Source organism: Pyrgilauda ruficollis, unplaced genomic scaffold (assembly GCF_017590135.1).
Source record: "Pyrgilauda ruficollis isolate IOZ18807 unplaced genomic scaffold, ASM1759013v1 scaffold2, whole genome shotgun sequence".
Classification (NCBI taxonomy): Eukaryota; Metazoa; Chordata; class Aves; order Passeriformes; family Passeridae; genus Pyrgilauda; species Pyrgilauda ruficollis.
This window is the reverse complement of record NW_024519206.1, coordinates 14,368,597-14,389,827: the sequence shown is the minus strand read 5'-3', so window position 1 is coordinate 14,389,827 and position 21,231 is coordinate 14,368,597. Positions and strand designations below refer to the sequence as shown.

At 37.6% G+C, this 21,231-nt stretch overlaps 1 protein-coding gene across 5 annotated transcripts in view; it reads left to right on the top strand.

The window, feature by feature from the left end:
- TBC1D5 (TBC1 domain family member 5) overlaps positions 1-21,231 on the top strand; it is a 316,256-nt gene that overhangs the window by 282,274 nt on the left and 12,751 nt on the right. For all 5 annotated transcript variants that reach the window (XM_041466381.1, XM_041466380.1, XM_041466383.1 and 2 more), the window contains one exon: positions 9,133-9,232. In XM_041466381.1, coding sequence (XP_041322315.1) covers positions 9,133-9,232 — 100 coding nt within the window. The remainder of the gene's footprint in view (positions 1-9,132; positions 9,233-21,231) is intronic.

The following is a 21,231-nucleotide window of genomic DNA, read 5'->3' as shown; positions in this document are numbered from 1 at the left end:
ATTCCCCCCACACCTTTCAGAGGGTTTTCACAGATTTATGTTCACAAAAGTTTTGGCAGTGGCAGTTCTGTTCCAGGTTTTAAGACAGATTACTCTTCTGAATTTACTCCTTTGAGCAGAAGAGGATGCATAGTACCCTGAAATGCTTTAGCACTAAGTTTGGAACCTAGACTTCTAGGATTACTGTTTGCCTAATTCATTTTTGCTTACTCAGATGTCCTCTGATAGGTTTTGAGACATACAGTACTACCAGAAATCAAAATTGGAAATTGGAAAGCAACAGGTCAAAATAATAAGTCAGAGGAGAAAAGAGATTTAAAAAAAGGTTTCTCTAATCTGACAGAGAACCTGTTTGTACTTTAAGGGTTCTGATCTAGAAAAGCACTAAAATAAGTATGTAACTATCAGAAAGTATAAAGTCTGAGCAAGTATGCTTACTAGCACTAGTGAAATGAAGAGAAATTTTGAAGAATATATAAGAAAACAGGGAAGAAAGACATTCCTACTTAAGCTATCTCATACCACACTCAAATAGCAGTCTGAGTTAAAGTGGTGTAAAAAAAAGCATAAGCAGGAGTTACAGGTATAAAATAAAATTGTGGTTCGTGTTGGCTGTGCCTACAGTCTAAAGGAACAAAATACAAGCTTGTAGAACTTCGCTGAAAGTACTAAACTTAAAATGTTTAACATGTATGAAAGTATATTCAAAATAATAAAAAACTAGGCAGTTGTGAAGATGTGAAGAATACAAAACATGAGTTGATTGGAAATATATTCAGTGTGGGGATATTTCAATTAGCACATAGATAAATACTGTCAGATAACGGTTCAGCACAGGAAATCAAGACATAACTCTACTTCTGCAGAAATTAGTATATGAAGGCAGTATCTGAACTTTTCTCTATGTCCTCCCTGGGTAATATATTAATATTCACAAAATCTCATTTTATGTAAAAATTTCACAGGTACCAAAATTTTCAATGTGAAAGTAACAATATACATTGCACCCCTGTTTCTGATATGCTTGGTGCACTTTTCATCTAATCATTTCATAGCCCCTTCCTCATAGAAGAAACATTCTCTAAACATCTCCAAAATAAATGCTTTATGAAAACTCTATCAAAAATTCCACTTTTTCACAACAACAGTTTGGCTCCATGCTGAAGCCATGTCTAGAAGACTGACTAATATAGCCATATTGTTTCCATGTCCTCCCCATATGTGTATCTCCAGCCATCTGTTGTCTCTTGGCTTACACCTTGAAGTCCTTCAGAGAAGCAGGATTTGTCTTTATGTTTGTACAGCACCCAGCAGAGCAAGGCCTTGGGACTGTGAGGGACACAGTTAAATAACAAGTTAAATTTGTAAATAAAATAAATTAAAAGCTTGGGTTAAGTTCCACTGTATGTAATTCAGTGCTCAGAAACAGGGGTTTCTGGTTGAAATGTCACCATATGCTGTACACTATTCTGTGGCTGGCACAGAATATAAAAAAATTATGGGGGTGTCAACCAATATTCAACTGTCAGAGATTCAAGATTATAAGGTTAAATCTTGTGTTTAATTCTTGGATTAGAAAATGAAATAAATGAAACTCTTTCCACAAAATGGAAGGAGTAACCACTGCTTTGACTCCAGGGGAATTTGCTTAAAATTAAATGAGAAAGCAGTTTATGCCTTGCATCTGAGTCTTGTTTGACTTATAAACTGCTACTGACATCTAAAAAGTATACCCTGTGTATAATTTATGAATAAGAACTTAAGCATTGGTAAGACTCTTAGCAAGTACCTGACTTTGGGATTTCCATATATCAATCTCGTTTTTCCCATTATTTTCCTCTAAATGTTAGATACCTCATCAAAATTATCTTCTAATTTGCCCTGCCAATTTGCCAAGAGCTGTGCGATGTTTCCTGAGTGCTCTTACTATGAATACTGAAAAAACTGAAAATGTGACTGGGCAAATTAATATCATAAATTAATATAAGAAAAGTAACTAACTACAGGAAAAAGCAAACAAACAAACAAAAAAACCTGACACCACCTCAAGCTCAAAACATCACTGCTGTGCAAATCTGTATAGTCTGGAAGAGTATTCTGGGCAGTACTGTTCCATGTTTATGTCATGACTTTCTGTCTTCTCCACACCTCACCCAACCCAGTCATTGACCAGCATCAGAACAGACCTGAGGAAGACTGGGCTCTTCAGCCAGCTCAGTTCTGTCACTGATTTGGGGGTTTTTTTATGTTTTAAATTTCAGCATTACTGCCTAAATACCTGAAATACCTTTAAATACTCTTCTCTTTGAAGATAGTTTCTTTTCCACAGCACTTAGTGCTTGGTGGTGCTGCCAAGTTAATTCTTATTCAGGATTCAAATTTAAGATGAATGGAATTCTGCCATTCTGAGCATTCATGAATGAAATGCTTGGACATACATTGTTGTAAGCTTTGACAACAGTGTTTGCTTTTCCTTGACTTTCCTACGTGGGTTAAACAGATAAAAGTACAATTTTTCTTTCATCTCCTGAATAGCAAGACTGAAAACTAAATGGTATTGTGAAAGAAAGGCATTACAGTCCTGATTTTCTGTGTTTGTTTTCCGTTTTCCAGAATTCTGTGTTAAGCTACATGTCATATATTTGAGAGAAAATCTGTTTAAACTGATAAAAGCAATTTTAAGAAAGAGTGGCTTCCTTCCAAAACTGTATGTCATCAGACCTTGTAAAGGATACCAAATTCCAGTGCCCGTACCCAGGTCTGCAAACCATATTGCAGCATGTAAAGCCATGAGCTGTAAAAGGATAGGATTACAATGTCAAAAGTGTAAAAGTTTCTGTTCTTTACTATACTGACCGCTTTCCGGGTTTTTTTCCTGATGCAGTAAGATTTGATGGAAAATGGGGCATGGGGAAGCATCACTGATCTCATTATGAGCTCAGGAGAAAAGGAAGGATATAAAAATTTATTTCCATAGCTCACTTTGTAAAGGTGAGAAGGTAGATGAAAGGAAGGGTAATAAAAACAGAAGAATAAGCTTTGGACAAATGGAGAGTACCAGAACTGTATAGACTGGAGGGGAAATAGCAAAGAAATGTCAAAAAATTAATCATAAAGGAATTAGTTCTCGTGGCAAAAGAAAAAAAAAAAGTAAATGTAACAATGTAAGCAAAGTTCTATATGTGGGTAGGAAGAAAGACAAATATGAGAAACATAAATGTAAGTCAAGTTTTTTGCAGATTCAGTCTTGCCAAAACTAGGAAAATAGTTAGAGATGTGTATGTGAAGGCACTCAAATAGAATTTTGATTTGATTGGTTACATAAATTCTAGCCTGCTTAATACTGCTAGTGACATACAAATCAATGTAGTATCGCAAATAAACTACGTCCTTTTCATTCTCCTGTTAAATTCCAGATGTTAATGGTTATCTGCAATGTTCTGCATCATCTGCAAGGTTGAAGGTGTGTCATAGTTTTTTGAGAACTCTGGAGCTAAATTTTCCAAAAGTATTAAGTTGTTTTTCTGCAAGACTGCGTACATAAATTTGCAGATCTTGGTCTGCCATGTCTGATGCAGTGATTTCTTAGTTTGATTTACTGCTTGATTTGCTTCTCTTCCTCATAGTGCAGCTCCCAATATTAGAAAATATTGAGCTTTATAGAATGTGTTGTTTGGTAAATTGATACTGATTTCATATTTTGTTTGAATTACTTTAAATCATTCACATGTTTCTGGTGCTGTGTGCATCAGATCAGCTGAAAGGGCAGTTTCAGCTGAAAGGTTGGTCCAGACCATACTGGATTTCTCCTGACTTAGGTTTGGTCTGTTAGAAGAATTTATAAGTCTCTCTTCATGCATAAGACAGCTCAAATCAGCACTGCTATAGGTACACAAAATTAAAATGGTATCCAGGCTACTCATTTTTCTAGCACAATGAAAAGTTGCACTTTTCATTGTGCAGTGTATGTGAGAGCACCTGCACTATGCTGGCCATAAATCAGTTGTTTCATCTAATACTGCTAAAGAATTTGGCATTAGAATACTGAAAAAAAGTCATTTTTCCTGAGGGGATTTACGATTTAGCTGCTTACCTGTACAGAGCAATCTGTGAAAAGTACTGTGAAAAGATTATTTTTAGAAATGTTGTATAGAAGAGACTTCTGCTTAAGCTGCTTGGAATAAGATAATCAGTAGCATTGGGTCACATCAGTGACTTTGAATAGAAACTACCTCTTCTGTAACCTCTTCCAATGCTGTCCTGCTCCTCTAATGAGGAATATATTCCTAATGGAAACTGAACCTTCCAAGGGGCAGTTTTGCATCATAGTTCCTTGTATATCATCTGTGATGAGTTTGATTCCATCATCTTTGTCACTTCACATAGTTACAGGCTCCCAGTAGATCTCCCTTGAACTCCTCTTCACCAAAATAACAAGCACTGTTCCTTCAGCCTCTTCCTCCAGGCTTGTAGCCTTCCAAAGCAACCCTGCACTGGGTCCTCTACAGTTTCTCAAATTTCTTTGAACTGCAGGTCCAAAGCATTATTAAAGGAGAGGGCTCACAAGCACTGAGTAGAAAGGGGTGTCATGACTTTCCTGGATCTGCTCACCACATTGCTCAAAATGTAGCTCAGTGCAACTGTTTACATTATTCGTGATAAGAGAATTTACCTCTTAGTGGCTCAACAGCCACTGTAGCCTCCATATCCTTTTCAGCAGATCTGAAACAAATCTTCCCTGTCTGCACTGGTGCATTGGGATTTTTCTTCTCAGGTGCAGAATTTTGTGCTTATGGAAATTTCTAAAACAGAAACCCCAAAAAGGCTTCTCTTGCCTAGGCTTCACGTGTCTCGTGGTGTTTGTGAATTGAAGTTCCACCAGTCAGCACAGCAGCCACATGTCCCAGTTTTGTATCATCTGAAAATCTACTGAATGTACATTCTGTCTCCTTATCTGGGCTATTGATGAAGATACTGAACAGTGTCTTCATAACAGTCCATTTGTTACTGTACTCATTTCCAAACATCAACTGGACATCAAGCTATTGACTCTGTTCTTTAAGCTTGGGATTATGATCAATCCAGCCTACCTACAGTCTTTTCATTCAGCCCATACTTCATCATATTATAAGTGACAGCGCTTTGGAAATGTGTCAAAAGCCTAACTACAGTAAAACTCCATTGTATTCACTTCCCTCCCTTCATCTGCATGCCCAGTCATTTCGTTGTAGTGGGCAACCAGGTTGGTCAAGCATGATTTGCTCTTGGTAAATCCTTGTTGACTTTTCTTGATTATTGTCTTGTCCTTTACATGTTGGATATTGATTCCAAGAGGACATGCTCCACGATTTTTCCAAGGACTAAGGTGAGGCCAACCACTGTATAGTTCCTTAGATACCCCACCTCACTCTTGTTTAGTATGTATGTAAAATTAACTTTTCTGCAGTCATCAAGGATGTTCTGCAATAGCAGTGATTTTTCACAGGTGGTAGCCAGTGGTGTTACAATAACCCTCAGTTTTTTCAGCACCCATAAGTATATCCCATGTGGTCCCATGTGTTTGAACACACACCGGTTCTTTGGGTTTTCCCCAGCTTTGGGTATTCCCCAGCCCTTCCCCCCTCCACAGCCATTCCTCTCTTTCCCAAACAGTTCATGCGGGGGTCTGGGAACAGAGTTGGCCTAAAAAGTGAGATGCAAAAATGGATTCAAGTGCTGCAGCCTTTTCTGTACCATGTGTCATTATATCTCCCTTAGTTAGCAATAGACCATTTTCCTTGAATCTCCTTTTGCTGCTCTGCATACTTATAACATTACTTCTTGTTACCCCTTAATGTCCCCCATTAATTTTTGCTCCAGATGGGGTTTTGTCCTTCCTAGTTTTGTTCATGTGCCCAAACAATGATTGTGTGCTTGTCCTTTGTTTCCTGCCATTGTTTCCACACATGTGCTCTCCATTTCCACCATTTCCACCTCCATATGTGCTTTTCCCATTTCAGTTCATTAAGAAGCTCATTACTCAGCCGAGTGGACCTTCTGCCTACCTTGTCTGTATGTGCCGATTCCTCATGTGTATCTGGGTTAGGTCCCTGTTCTGTGGCAAAGTCCTCCCCCCTTTAATTAGCAAGTCTGTTCACAAAGATGTCTTCCCCATCTTTGCCAGGTAGACCTGTTCTCTAAGTTGTCTGTCCTCATCTAACTGGGAGCCACAAGCAAAATAGTTGAAGCCCAGCAAATGCCAGCAAGTATGTAACCATATGTGGGCTCCCTGGTACACCTGCTGCTCTCCAGGCTTTTCCCTTTTGCCATACGCTTAAAGAGAAACACCACCGGGGTTGCTGTCCCCTTCACCCTTGCTCAGGAGCCCTACAGTCACTTTTGAACTAAAACGGTTTCACATCACCCTGTCTTTGGTGAATGCATGAATAAGCAGGAAAACATCAGAACATTAGGTGACAAAACAGTCTTTTGCAACACTGCAAACGGAGGCTCCAAACAAGCAAGAAACCTCCCTGGTTGACAAGTCAGGCTTGAAGAGTCACCAGCCACACGCTGTCACTCATCACTTTCCCTTGGTAGTGCTCTGATAAAGTGTCCAACCTGAATTCTTCCTCTGAGGGAGCTTGTTCTTACCCTTCTGCTGCCAGAAGTCCCAAGTTTACAGTTCCCCCCCCTTGTATCAGTGCATGCCTTCTTCACACTGTATTTTGCCTCAGTTGTACCTTTCCTGTCTGTTTCATGAAGTTTTACACGTGGAAAGATCTCATCAATCACCTGTCAGTCACCCCAATGCAATAAAACACACATGCCTCTTCTTTCAACTCTTCTCCTGCTGCAGCAGAACCACAACAGAGCAAAACCCCCATCATGGAGCTTGCTCTCAGAGTCTGCACAGAGGTTGTTACAGCATCACTGGTGACAGCAGAGGTGGAGGATACACCTTGTAGCAAGTCACCACCACCATTTGGGTGTTGTCTAATTGTGCAAACAGCCCTGGGTCTCTTGTGTGCCAAGTGCCAAGTTCACTGTCTTGCCTGTTTGCCCATCCCACTGCCAACACTCCTTGGTTCCCTTCCTGCAGTTGCCAGATAAATCAGGAACTACAAGTTCATTTAGCCTTGTGCAAGATTTCCCACTTGGAAAGGAGACCTCTTGCACTGTCTGTGACTCCCTGACCACAGTTCCCTCCTTGGAACCTGCTGGGTCTGCTGAGCACTGCTCCACCCCATGCTGGATCCCAGTGAGCGGAAAGAGCAGGGGATGTAGTTTATGCAGCACTGCTCTCACTTGCCAAGAGAAGAGGTACTGTTGTATAATTGAAAAGGTCAGTTTCAGACTCTGTTTGAATGGATTCAGCTGTCCAAAAGCATTTCAAGATCAATTTACTGCAGTTCTCACCTATGAATAAGAAAAGAAAATACTCTAGGAGACATGGAAATATTTATTACAAGAAGTTAAATTTTCTGTTTCACCTGTAGGAGATAAACTGGGCTTCAATTACTGGCTAATTATTTTAGAATTTGATGGTGTTATTTTATAGTAGAATACTCAAATATGTTCACTTTTCCCTGTCTTACAGCTGCACTTGCAGTGCCAATAGTAGTTTAAAATTTATGGTAGATTATTTCTTGCAGTCAGTAGCTGTTTGTACTAGAAAAAGGTGTTCTGCAAGAACGTCACTTGAATAGAAATGTCAATGCAGATATGCTTGTACAGGCCGTGACAGAACTGCAGACTTTGAATGAGGTCACTCAGCAATTCTAAATTGGCAAAAATCCCTTTGAGGTCTAAGTGGTCAAAGTATGAGAATAAGAAGGAAAAGGTGAGAGTATATAATATAAAGAAATAACAAGGAAAAAACATTTCATATCTATTAGGTGCAAGGAAAAAGCGTGTAGACAAAAAGTGATAATGCTACAGTTACAATGCTCTCTATTCATCAATTGCTTTTGGTTTTATGATGTATTAGTGTAAAATTTTCTTTACTTGGTTCTAACTTGGCTTCTGATGGAGATTAAGATCACTTATACCTTTAAATCAAGACTGACTCATTCTGTTTATTCTTGCTGATCAGTTTTGGGGTTTTTTTTTTTAATTTGAAAAGTAATTTGCTCTCTAATGCTCGGTGATCTCCATCAAACAAGACTATGATAGAACTGCAAAGCTCCAAATAAAAACAGGAGGCTAAAAAGTTACTTTGGCTTTCTCTGAATATCTTTAATTCAATTGCATACTTAAATGAAAGGCTGCTTAATACTGTTGGTGACTTAGCTTTGAAGGAATTTTTCCAAAGGAGTGGTGACCTTCCTCTGGAGTAGGGTCCAAAGTCAAGACTGGATGGATTTGTAAACCAGCAAAGACATTTAAAGAGGAATTCTTAGCTGAGGTAGTTCCCATTGCTTAGACAGGGCATGTATCCATGGCTGGGTACTAATGCTTCTCTTGGGCTTTAAAATGAATTTTTTTAATTCCAATTTTAAATTATACTTGATGCAATATTTTTCTAACCTTAACTTGATAATTTAAAGTAACTGCTTTATACTGTGTTTTTGTTAAAAATAGTTTTCACCTAAATATTATGTATGATGGTGTCTGAAAGTGAAGTTGGCTGTGAACAGAAGTGTAGGGATTAAATACAGATAGAGCATGATGGATGATTGCAAAAATAAGTGTGCCAAAATATATGGCATTAATGCATCCTTGAGATGCAATACTAGGTCTCATGAAATATGTCTCTTGAAATTAAAAAAAAATGTTTCAAAGGAATAGCTGAGGAAATTACTCTAGAAGAAATTAGAATTTTTTTCATTTGGTGAGTTTTTTCAGCCAGTGCTGTGGTACTGTGTTTGCACAAGTGAAACCAGGTAGTTGGTCTATAAAAGAATCCTGAATCATTTGTGAGGTCAATGTAGATAGATTTTTATTTAATTCCTTAGAAGGAAAAAGAGTAGTACTAATAAACACTGAGATATTAAAACCAAACCCTATTTCCATGAAATTACAAAACTTTCCAAGAACAGGGGAATAAAAAAAGTTATAAGAGGTCTAAGCATGTCAAAGATTAACCTACTACTTTTAGTCTGCATTATAGAAATTTTGGGGGTTTTAATGCTAATAATCTTTTCATTGTAGGAGGAGGAATTAGAGGCCCAGATTTCATTCCTACAAGGACAGCTAAATGATTTGGAAGCCATGTGCAAATATTGTGCAAAGATGATGAACACGCATCTTGGTAAGTGCAGTACCTTGAATTAACCTGTAAATCTTTGCAAAGGCTCTTTCAGTGTTTGTATTAGAACTAAAACAATATTTATGTAGTACAGTGCATATTATTTTATAAGCCATGATGAAGATTGAATTGATGTACTCAGTTGTTCTTTCAGATGCTGCCAGCCTCTGTATCTTTATTCTGTCACACTTTTAAACTTGGGAGTGGTATAGCCACTGATGATACTAGTAAGTAGAGGCATTTTAGTGCAGATGACTTTGATTTCTTGTATTGTAAGAGACTTGTTGGAGCTCAAACCATGTGAACTTGCAGACTTGAAGTCCATTTGCAGTTCAACAGTCCCACAGTGATACTTGATGTGTTCAGTGATAGTTGTATAATTTTCAGATACTTTCATTAAATGTAACATTTTTATAATCTACAATTACCTTTGATATGCTATGCTAAAATGTTACTGTAGGTTGGATAGTTTGATATTTGTCTGAGAACAGAAGAAATATAGTAAGGTAAAAGTCAATACATTGGGAACAGAATCAGCAAATTCTCCAGTCTAAAATTCTGCCTACATATTGCCAAGACAAATCTTACAAGAGAAAATAAACAGAAAGCTTCACTCAGATCAAGCATAAATATTTTTAACCAAGTTTTGATAAAAGTGGTGGTTTTAAACTATGTTGAGCTGAGCTCTAAATGTTAGTATATTTAATTATGTGAAAAAGCTCCATTGTTGAGAAATCAGGGCAAAACTGCCATAATTTTAAAATTTATTTATGGCCTGCGATATCTGAGCAAAATAAATTAAAGTTGAAGATTTCAGTAGGTAGAACTAAGCATGTGATATCTAAATTTGTCAGGCCAGAAGGTTCCGATGTGAAAACCATATTGTAATTGTATTTTCTTTCATGTGGGTGTTTTACTAGCCATTTTTTCTACAAGCCTAGGAAAAGTTATAAATATTGTATTGCTTGAAAGTTGGGAATTACAGCCTTGAAAATCCAAGTCTAAGCCTCTAACCCCAACAGCTTTAGTCTGATGTATTGTATTGTTTTTGTGAAGGCACATGACTAATGATGAGATTAGAAGCAAGCAAAGGGATAAATTATTAGCTACTGAAATGATAGGGAAAAGATTGCTGTGTCAAGAAGAAAAACTGAAGTTTCTTTCCTTGGGAAAGAAGACAAGGAGTGTTTAGCAAGGGTATCAGTTCGAAGCATAAACATTTCAGCAGCTATAGCTGCACCAGGAATCAGAATAAACCCAGACAAAGCTCCTTGAAGCAGTCTGCCTTTCAGCACTGGATTCATTTACTGAAAGCATATGATCTGTGATCATACCCAGGGGTTAAATTATTTTTCCCAAACATATTGGAAACAAAAGCATTTAGGGCCAGTAGTCTCCCAGGAGCACCGTGGAGTGGTTTGTTACCCTCACAAGACAAGGAAAGCCATCTCTTGTAGTGCTTTGGCCATGGGGTGTCCTGGGTGTATTGTGACACCCCTGCAACACTCTCAGAGCCTGCCAGCCTGGTCTCTTCCATGTCTACTCCCTGTACTTCTTCACAATATTTCTGCATGTCTTGTCAACATCATGGACTATTAACTTTGTAAATTTGTCTTACACTAGTGTGTTTATGTCCTATAGAGATTAACAGTTACGTGTGGTAAAAAGCACAAGAGAGACAGAGACACCACCAGCCTTCACAGCCTGTACACTTGTAGCAAATTGATGAGTTTAGGTATGCCCAAATCAGCCAGCAGATGATCTCCATGAAGGCAGGAAAAAAAACCCGCCACAATTCTTGCTGATGTGGAAAATCCCAGCAGGCTGTGCTAGACAATGGGTTCTCTGGTGCATCACAGAACGCCCCCTGAGGATTATCTTCAGAGTCCATACACTGCTCAGGGCTTCAGAGAAGGGCAGCAGAATAAATCCCAAGAGCATATCTGGTTATTTCTAAAGGGAAAAGTTAGCAGGGGCTGCTACATCTGATTCTCTCCCAGGTATCCGTTTACCCATGAAAATGGCTTTGTTTCAGAAACTGCAGAGCAGATGAATTATATCACTCCTCTTGTAAACTGTCAGAACACTTAACTTCAAGGGTATTACTTCTTCCTCTGGGGCTGAATTTTCCTGTCTTCATCACCCAGCTATTGGCTCATGTAGCATTTTTAATAACAAAGTTGAAAATCCTCATTTAACTTACCTATATGCAGTGATAAAGTAATCTCTCAGCACTGTCTTTGCTAAGTAGAACACTACATTTTATTTTATGTGAGCTACTTTTTAGACCAGATCATTTTTGTGGTCTTCCTTTGAATTCTTCAGGATTTTCATATGTCTTTTCAAGTGGGTTAATTGTATGAGGACATGCTGTACCAGCATGGAGTTGTATCAGCCAGGAAAGTGGTTACTTAGCACAGGGAAGGTCATCTCTCTCTCTCATATGGCATTGCTCTTTTTAAACATTTGTAATGCAGCATCACATTAGTGCTCTTTGAAACAGTGATAGTTTGAGGTGATAATACGTTATGACCTTTAAAATTTGGTGATTCACAGCTTTCTAAACAGAGGCATTTATCCTGTGGGTAAAATCAGGAAATGTTTATTTCTGCATGTGTTCCTTGTATTTGACAATATTAAAATTCACTTCTTGCCGTTTGGCATTTTAGCTGAATAATTCAGGTAACTCTATGATGAAAACTCAGTTTTCTTCTGCCCTTCTAACTGCAGACATGACCATCATATATTTAATGGTTGTCTAAATTGTTGATAAAAACGTGCACATATATAAAAGTTGGGGAGTCTTACAGAACTAATTCTTTCAGCAAAGAGTTAGACAATGTTTCGGTGAATTATGACTATGTCAGTCAAGCAGTCAGGCCTGCCTTTTAAATTTGATTAAATTTAAATGCTTATTCTTAAAAACCTCCCTTTTTTTAGATTGATGTTGTAAACCTGTCTTTTGAGACATTATTACTCAACCAATATTTTTTTTCTTGTAGGATGCATTGCATTTGCAGGTCACATTTTAACAAAATATTAATTCAGTCTTATAAAAAAATGCATATCCAGTGATCATTTGCCACAAAATTATCACAATATCAAACAATTACAGAATATTCTTCTCATGGTTTATACACATTTGAGGATTTTTTGGCTGTCTTTTCTCAGGTTCTTTCCCTTACAAGGGGAATCCAGAAGACAGTCAGATGCAGTTGCTTCATTACAGAGGTGATGTGTTGTAGCTGAGAAATTGTCAAAATAACCATGAAATTATCTATGCTGTTTTGAATATGAGGGATAGAATGGCAGTTTTTATTTTGTTCATATGTTCAGAGATCTTTCATTAAATGTTTATCTCTTTCTGTAAATAAATCCCACAGTCTACAACATGGCAACAACATAATTAACTGCTTGAATATCGGGGCATGTTACCATGGCAATGAATGATGGTTCTGAAATATTGCTACTTAGTGCTATGGGTAGAAATAGGGGGTTCATTATTAAAATGGAGGAAAGTCATCTTGTGATCTTGTTCTCCATCTTAAGGCTGTGCCTTAGAAAGAGCTTTACTTTTCTTCCCTCTCTCCCTTAACCACTGGAGTACTGCTCAGGGGAAATTCCTTTTAACACCTCCAAGGACAAATGTCAAAATTTAGGTATGTAAAATGGCAATACAGGGAAGTAGATTTTGCTGTTGTTCCCACCTGTTTTCAGAAGCTTGTCATAGCTTTCAAAAGAAAATCCTGTATTCAATTTTTCCATTATTGAAATGAAGACAAATCCAAACTTGTAAACCTGTCATGTGGCTTTGTTCACAAAATAAATGCAGAATATTACTCAGCTAATAGTGAAAAAGTATAGTTGCCATAGCTATCACTACTCCAGCATCATCACAGATACATTTTCTTGATGTTACTTTTTCACAAGCACTAGCCTTTTTCAGGAAATAATATTGTCACTGGTGATTTCAGAAATATGGTAATATTCTTAAGAATTTTTCTTTCTGGGAGGTACTCTACTGTTAGTGCACATAAATTCTTCAAGGCTCAATGATTCAGAAAGCTGTAATACACCATTTAAGTATTACAATATTATTACCTGTCATAATGTAACTTCTTTTTTGAAGAATTTTGATTGTTTCCTCCTTTCTTGCACTATGTGAAAGAAAAGCATCAAGCTAGCAAGTGCATTCAGAAAAAGATTTTTCCTGGTATCTGGTAAATGTGACATCTGTATGATGTCTTAGTGTAGATAATGAAAAACACGTCTAAGAGACATGCACACAAACAGCACTCAGAGGGCCTTATAGTATCTGCTGGAAGATTCCTCTCTTGTCCTTCACATTGGACATGGGAATGAGTTTGAGGTGTTTGTTCAACACAGTCAGTCTAGAGTGCCTCAAAGAGCAAAGCTTTGTTACATCCCAGGGTCAAGCCTGTTAAATGGCAGTTCAGGTGACACCAGCTAATGACACTGTCATCTGACACCATCTGCTATTCTAATATCTTCAGGGTTTGGACCATGTCCACACTGGCCCACAATTAAAGTGCAGCTTCTTAACAAAAAAGTGAATTAAAGCCCTACAGAAGTATCAGCCCTCCCCCTCCATAGGCAAGTACCAAAGAGAGATTGTGGATGTTCTATGTTAACTTGCCAGTTTTGTTCCAGAAGGAAAAGTGCTGAATTTCAAAGTCTTGTCTCTTTATATGGGACAGGAACCAATCCATCACCACTATCTCAGACAGGAGAACCTACCATTTGTTTCCAACATGGTTTCGGACCTCCAGGGGTGGGAAAGTTTACCAAGTAATTACACACGTAGCACAGGAAGTCCTTCTCATGAGAAGCAATTTAAAGGAACATTGGTTCAGTATTAACTTGGATATGGAGATCTTTATATAGAAACTATCTTTTTTTGATGGGCAATTTATCAGGTTATAAAAGTAGAGAAACTAAGGTCATTCCCCACTTGCTTTTGCTTAAGGGCAGCACTATGTAAATGCAGAAGGTTGCTTCCTCAGCTAGCTGAGATCCAGAAGCAATTTAGCTGCTTTCTTGCTGCACAGAGCCTCAGCTAATAAGCCCAGAGGATTCATACCAGTTCTGCAGAGTTAGCTCACAGGGTTCTGCACAACACCCTAGAAATATGTGCAAAGGTACCCAATTATACAGAGGAAACATAAGTCTGCCTGGTTTTATTAATTTCACCTTCATCCTGTTACTGCTTAACTTGAACCAGCTGCCAGAGGGAGATTCAGGTGGGTCTCAGAAATATGTTGCTCAATATCCAGGTCTTTAAATCACTTCTTCTCTTGGAGGCAACATCACAAAAACCTCTTAGGTCTGACCCACATCTAGTAAAGCATCATGGCTTCACTAAGCCAAAGCAAATAAATCCTTCTCTGAGCTTCCCATACAGGGCTGTTGGCTTTTGCTTGTGGTGCATTTTCCAATTTCACTCCTACTATCTCGAATATGTTGCTATGTCCTTCACCAGTATTCCAGTACATCTCTGCCCCTCTATTGTGGATTATGGAGGGGATGTGGAAAAGTGGAGTTTTCATCTCCCATCCTTGTAAACACCACCAGCATCCTGCCTTTGGAATGGCATGCTAGCTCAGCTTTCATAGGTAGCCTGTAAAAAACTGCATGTATTTACAAAATGCCCAGAAATTACAGCATCATGGTAACAAGAAAAATGAAAACCAATCTTTTGAGAGTTCTTTGGATGGGATCACAGGACATCCCTGCCACAAACATCAAGCAGTGCTGGCACTTGTATATTCACTAGCACTTCCTGACATCTCCCAGACAAATATTATTTGGAAGACTTATTAAAGACTGTTCAAAGCCACCTTTTCACTGTGATTATTGCAAGCACCATGAGCAAGGAAGAAAAAATAATAAAATAAAGACTTAAAAACTTATAGGATATAGTTGCTAGTATCATTTTAGTTGTAGTGTGAAATAGCACTTTTAAAGGCTTAATTAGACTGATTTAATTCCTTCTTTTATCAGTCAGTGCAATTGTTATAAGGATGCATTTTATTTTAAGGATCATTTACAACAGGGAAAGGAGAGAAGGAAGTTGATTTAATGCTCAGTATTTAGGGATTGACATACTGCCCAATATAGATCTGGACACATTGCTTCTTAAATGTATGCAAGATAGTACTGAATTCTAGTTTTTTGTGTTGTGATGAGATGAAAGGTTATGACATTTTCGTAAAGATAAAATGAAATGGAAATTATGCTGCTGCCCTGTGCTGAAATGAAATACTTCAGCATTTGTTGAGGAAGTAGATGCATTAAATGAGTTCTCTTATGTTTGGGACATAAATAAAATAATCCATGGTTTATAAAACCAGTGTGATTAGAAATGCTATCAGTATAAAAGGCCACATCAAACACAGGCCCATGAGTCTAAGGGACTGCTGTATTTGGCTAGGAATAATAATGTAAAATAACCTATAAAAAGAGCATATAAAGAAAGAACATTAGCAAATTTATTAAATCAAATGTAGGAATGTTTACTGGGAAACAAGTATTTTTGTATAGCATAGTATACAACAAATATTTGTTGTACAGCTTATTTTTAGACTGTCACTTCTGGTCATTTTACAGATAGGTATATTTTATATACATATATGAAGAATAAAAGTGTAATTCTTCATGTTCCATGAATTGTAACCACCTTTTTTTACTTAAGAGTAGCTCTTAAGGTCAGAAACAACTGGTTCAACTCAGAGCAAGCCTCCTTTCTTTCTATAAAAACTGTGCCAGTCCTGAAAGTCCAGCTGTGGTAGGCACCTACAGATGCTTTCATCCCAGTAGCCTGACTGAAAAGGAGATTAAAAGAATGAAGAAGCTTACGCAGCCCCTCATTACCTGATTAACAGCTTTCCTTGCAACTTTCAGTGAATTCCCATTGCTTCCTCCCTGCTGCTCAGTGAGCATCTCTCTTATACTGAAGAACACTGACAATCCACCCTTTCCTTCCCAGCATATCTTAGGCAGTGGCTTCTCTTCCAGTTCCAGCTTTAAGGAAATAAAACCTTAGCAGAAGCTAAATTGTTGTAGGACTAAATTATTAGTTTCCCCATTATTTCCGTAAATATACAAATGTAAGGTATATGTTAAGCATAATCTGCTTACTGTGTGTAAATTAGAGTTGACAGCTAAGAGTTGATTGTGTCTTTGAGCAAGAGGTGGACAAAATTACTTCATGACCCTTTCCAGTCTCCTTCTTTGTACATCTGCAATTCTTGCTATGAGTTGATGATTGGTAACTTTTTACTACTGTTTCACTATTGTTTCTCTGATGTCACAAGCATCACTACAATTCAAATATTGATGAAGTGTTGGGGCTCTGCACAACACATGAATCAGAGGTAGAAATACATCACTTATATTCAACACTGTATAAATAATTTATATTCAAATAAGTGTTTTGAAGAATGTAGTGTTTCACAGATAATTTCAGATTTTTAGATCTTTAAGTTCTTTAAGACTCAAACCTTGCTAAGTGGTGCTTTTAATACAATGTGTAATTGTTACTAGAAGTGTTGGCATTCACAGTGAGGTAAATGAAAGGCTACTTAGCAGTGTTGCCTTCATCAACACTTAGATCACAAACACTATTGTTTTAGAAGGGAATTAAACTCCTCTCATTTGTATTGTTAATGCTGGAAGGAAAATGCAGTGGTTGGAAACATCCTGACTTGCATTATTAAACAGCAATATCACTATGTCATAGAGCATAGTCTTTCTAGAAAGGCCACAAACCAGTGTTAAGGTCTAGAGTTCATTTTCTAGAGTTCATTTTCATGCTCATCACACCAAGTTCAAGTAGGAAAGCAGTATTGTGAAAAGAGAGAAAGACTGATTACCAGAAGCTGAAGTCCCAGTCTGTCCTTCGAGCCCCTTAATGTTCTTGAAAAGGCAGTCTTGCTGTCACTAGTATATTGTGCAGGGAATATTGGAAACATTTTCTGTAAACCCTGATTTCATAAAGACAATCAGACAACAGTACTGGAATATGAGTTTGGAGAGTTGGCTGTGCCTTGACATATATGGGAATGCTTTTGGCTTTTATGTTTTGGAAAAATAAAGAGATGTAGTAATACCCTCAGTTCTCTCCTTGCTCCTGCCTACCATGGAAGTGAGAAGGTACTTCTGCATTCTGGGTTTGAGCTGTCTTCTCAGTAGTGAAAACGAGGGAGAAAAAAGTCGATTTAACATGACTCTGGCACTGTTGCTTGTTCACAAGTCATTGATCAGGAGCTAGTAGTAGAAAAGCAGCATTCGTAATACAGCTTGCAGCTATTTCGAGTTAGTCCTCTCAGCAGGAGTCATCTTCCTGGAAAGGCCCCACGGAGACCAGCTTAAAATAGAAATCATTAGGAGGGAGATGTGCTGCAAAAGCAGCAGTGAGAAAAAACAAAACCTCAGAGAAGTTTGGTTTTCTCCACATCCATGTGATTTTATGTCAAGTGTGCTTTGTGCCTTCATCTGGCAGGGTGTTTGTCTCCCACCTCCTCGGTGGAAGGGAAGAGGTGCAGATTTGTCTTCTGGATGGATGGGCATTAAGAGATGCCTGAGGGGACCTTGTCTACAGCAGACAAGTTTTCCCATTCATTTAGTGCAGCTCTGGTTGGGTGGTTGAGTTTCTTGCAAAATCTGTATTGAATGCAAACAAAATTTTCAGTGAAAGTTACTTTATTTAATAAGCCTCTAAAATAATTATGCCAAGCCTAACAGCTTTTCCCCATTCAGAGAAGAATGTTTTGAATAGCCCCTTTCCTTGGCCTGGGAAATCAGCAGTGACTGCTCACACCATCATGGAATATAAAGCATTTCAGTCGTCAGAGAGCATAAGCTTTATCTAATTTTCCTGCTAGAAGCTGCTGTGGATGTTTTTCCTCTTTCATCGCTATACATAGCATGTCTTCAGTTTAAAATTTAGCAATTAATTTAGGGGAAGGAAATAGAAATCGTGATTTTTTAAAGTACTTCTACGCTGAGTGTGCATGTAAAGTGATTCACAATTTGCCATAATGTAAGAGCCAGAAATAAAAAATACATTTCATCTTAATTTTTAGCTGTTTCAATTGTTGCTAACAAATTCACTACCATCCACAATGTTCCTTCACATTTTTTAAAAAAGAACATGAATGCAATCATTTGCATGTTCCTGCTCTGTAGTTGTAGTTGGATTTAAAGCATATCGAGGCAGCTGATCACAGTCTCACTCAGGAAGTAATTATTGATTTACTGGTCTGGTATCTATCAAACTTAAACAGGTCTGCTCATTTAAGAATAAGTACCCCAAATTAATTCTAATTCATTATAGAAAAGTCATCCTTTGAGATGTGAATCTCGTTTGAGGGCATCCATCAAAGTAGATAACGTTGCTAACTTCTGAAGAGAACAACTGGTTTAACAGCTCTGGTATTTCTGAGGCTTAGTCAGGCTCACAGTCAGGGTATGACTGTTGTAATGGCAGTCTGGTATCTTGTACATCTCACAGCAGTGCTCTAACCACCAGGTGAGAAGTTGCTAAATTCACTTTTTGTTTTCCTCTACTAAGAACTTCATTGAATAAAGAAATATTGTCTTTTTCTGCAGAAAACATTTGGCATCAGCTAAATGAAATCTTGAAAGAAAGAAAAAAAAACCAAACAAGGCAGTCAGGAATATATGGCCTTAACCTTAGTTTTCTCTGTACAATAGGATTTCGATAACTTTTGAATAACAGCTATCCCAACAGATGGATATTTATAGCACAGAATCAAACTGGACTCAGTTTTGAATAATATAGAAATCACATAATCTGTTTGTTTGATTGTATAAATGGGTTTTTTTTTTTAAAGGTAAGAAGGTATTTTCACTTCCAAATTGATACCAGCAGTTAAAGATAGTTGCTTTTTAAAAAAAAAAAAAAAAAAACAGCTGTGAAGTACTGATATAGAGCAGCAGATAAGGAAAAAAATCAATATGTGGCCAATTCATTCATATACATGAAGCACTTCTCTCAAAGTACAATAACATCTCCTATCAAGGAAGAATAATTAAATTATACATCTCAGCTTAAAGTATAAGTCCTTCAGCTGAGTAATATTATATCAATATATATATCAATATAGCACTCTTGAAATAGTATCTTTTAAAGTATTTCCAGTTGCAAGGGTACCTTTTGAGATACAGAAAGGTAAAATAAGCTTTTGTCTGCACTTGAGACCTTCTTTTCTCTCTTCATCTCAGCAACTGACTGCCCTATGAGGTCGCCCCAGCAGTGGGAAGACCTTGGATGAGAGTCCCCCAGTGAGGATGCTGTGCCCCAGTGCAGCCGTTCACAGGAGAGCAGCGCAGAGCACAAACCAAGTTTCGTGCCATCCCTCCTCTTCTTCCCAGCTCTCTTTCCAGTCCATGTGGATTTCAAAGGGGGGGTCCCAGCAGAAGGGTGTGATCAAGGAGGCACTCATGCAAAATCACTTTGCCTGTGTGCTTCACTCATGTAACAGTTATTTTTTTTAATTCCTCCCTACTCACTAGCCAAGGAAGAAGAATGAGCATTGGTAAATTTGGGTTCCACTCATCTGAAAGTTAAAAAACTTTGCGTTCAAAAAAGATGAGGGCAGCGGATAAGAAGCCGTATGCAGTTCAAGGACATATTTAAGAAAAGGATTCATTGCCAATTCCACAAGGAATTCTGCCTTCCTTCTGTTGCATTGCACAAGAGAAGGACATCCCAATTTATGCCTTTATGCCTCAGTTGCTACTTACTGGCTGTATTTCCTACCTTTTTGTTCCTAATCTTTTTTCCTCTGAAACTAATATTAAAATCTGGCATTAATCTTGGTAAAGTAAATATGTGATGATACAAACATTTCTATTAATTTTTATGGCTGGGTAACTATCATATTCCATTCATAAGTTTTTAGAAATTTCTCAATGTACTGGCTCATCAAACACAGTTTCAGCTGGATTTTACAGTGATGATAAATTATTTTCCTTATTTTTTTAAACACTGATTCACAAAACATCTCTAAAGGTCAGTAATAATAGTAGAGTAGTGACACATCATGTGGAATACCTTTCAGCTTTTGTTTTCTTGCTCTTGTTGTCCCAATTTTTTATATTTCCTTCATTTAGTCTTCAGCAGGTTGGAGGTTTGCTTTGAATTATTTTCTTGGTCCATCTGCTTAGTTCGTGTGCATGCCCTAGTTTTTTAATGTATGGTTTAATTTATGTGGGGGTCACACATTATGGAATACTTTCCTTTCTAATGCTGAGAAATGGAAAAACAGTTGAATTAGGTGATTCAGACTATGGTCAAGCATGGCTGTCCTGCCTATGAAGGTTTTGGACCTCTGATGTTTCAAATTCTGGACCTTTTAAAAGAAGGAAATCATGCATTCTTTGAAACAGTGGAAAACAGAATGTAAGTTATTCTTTTATAAATAAATATTAATATATTTTACTTACCAAATTGAGGAAATAGACAATTTAGATATAAAATAAAAAAGCAAGTAAAATGTTGCAATAATTATGGATTTTCTCAATTCAAGATGCTACATATTTGCAGAAAGATCTGGTTTTTTTATTATTTCTGACCTTCATAATGCAGTGTCTTTCTCATGCAAAATTGTTCAATTGTACAACAATTTGACAACTGTACATCATTGCTGCAGGACATTGCCACTGTAGTATAGTAAAAAATGTGTGCTAAATAATGTGAGCATAGATCTCCTTGTTCAGGCAGGATGCTTTTGCAAAGCTGAGTTATGGTGCCTTCATTGGTACTCTTGACCATGATCACATCCCCTTGACTTTTGTCAGCTGTTGCCTTTCATGGTTCTAGATTCTTTCAATCCTTCTGCATCTCAGATTGCTTTTTAGCGGTTCATTTAGTACTTAGGCGTGGTTCCTTTCTCTTCTTCACCCTTTCTGTTCCTCCTTTATACCCATTACTGATTTGTGGCCCCCACTCAATGTCA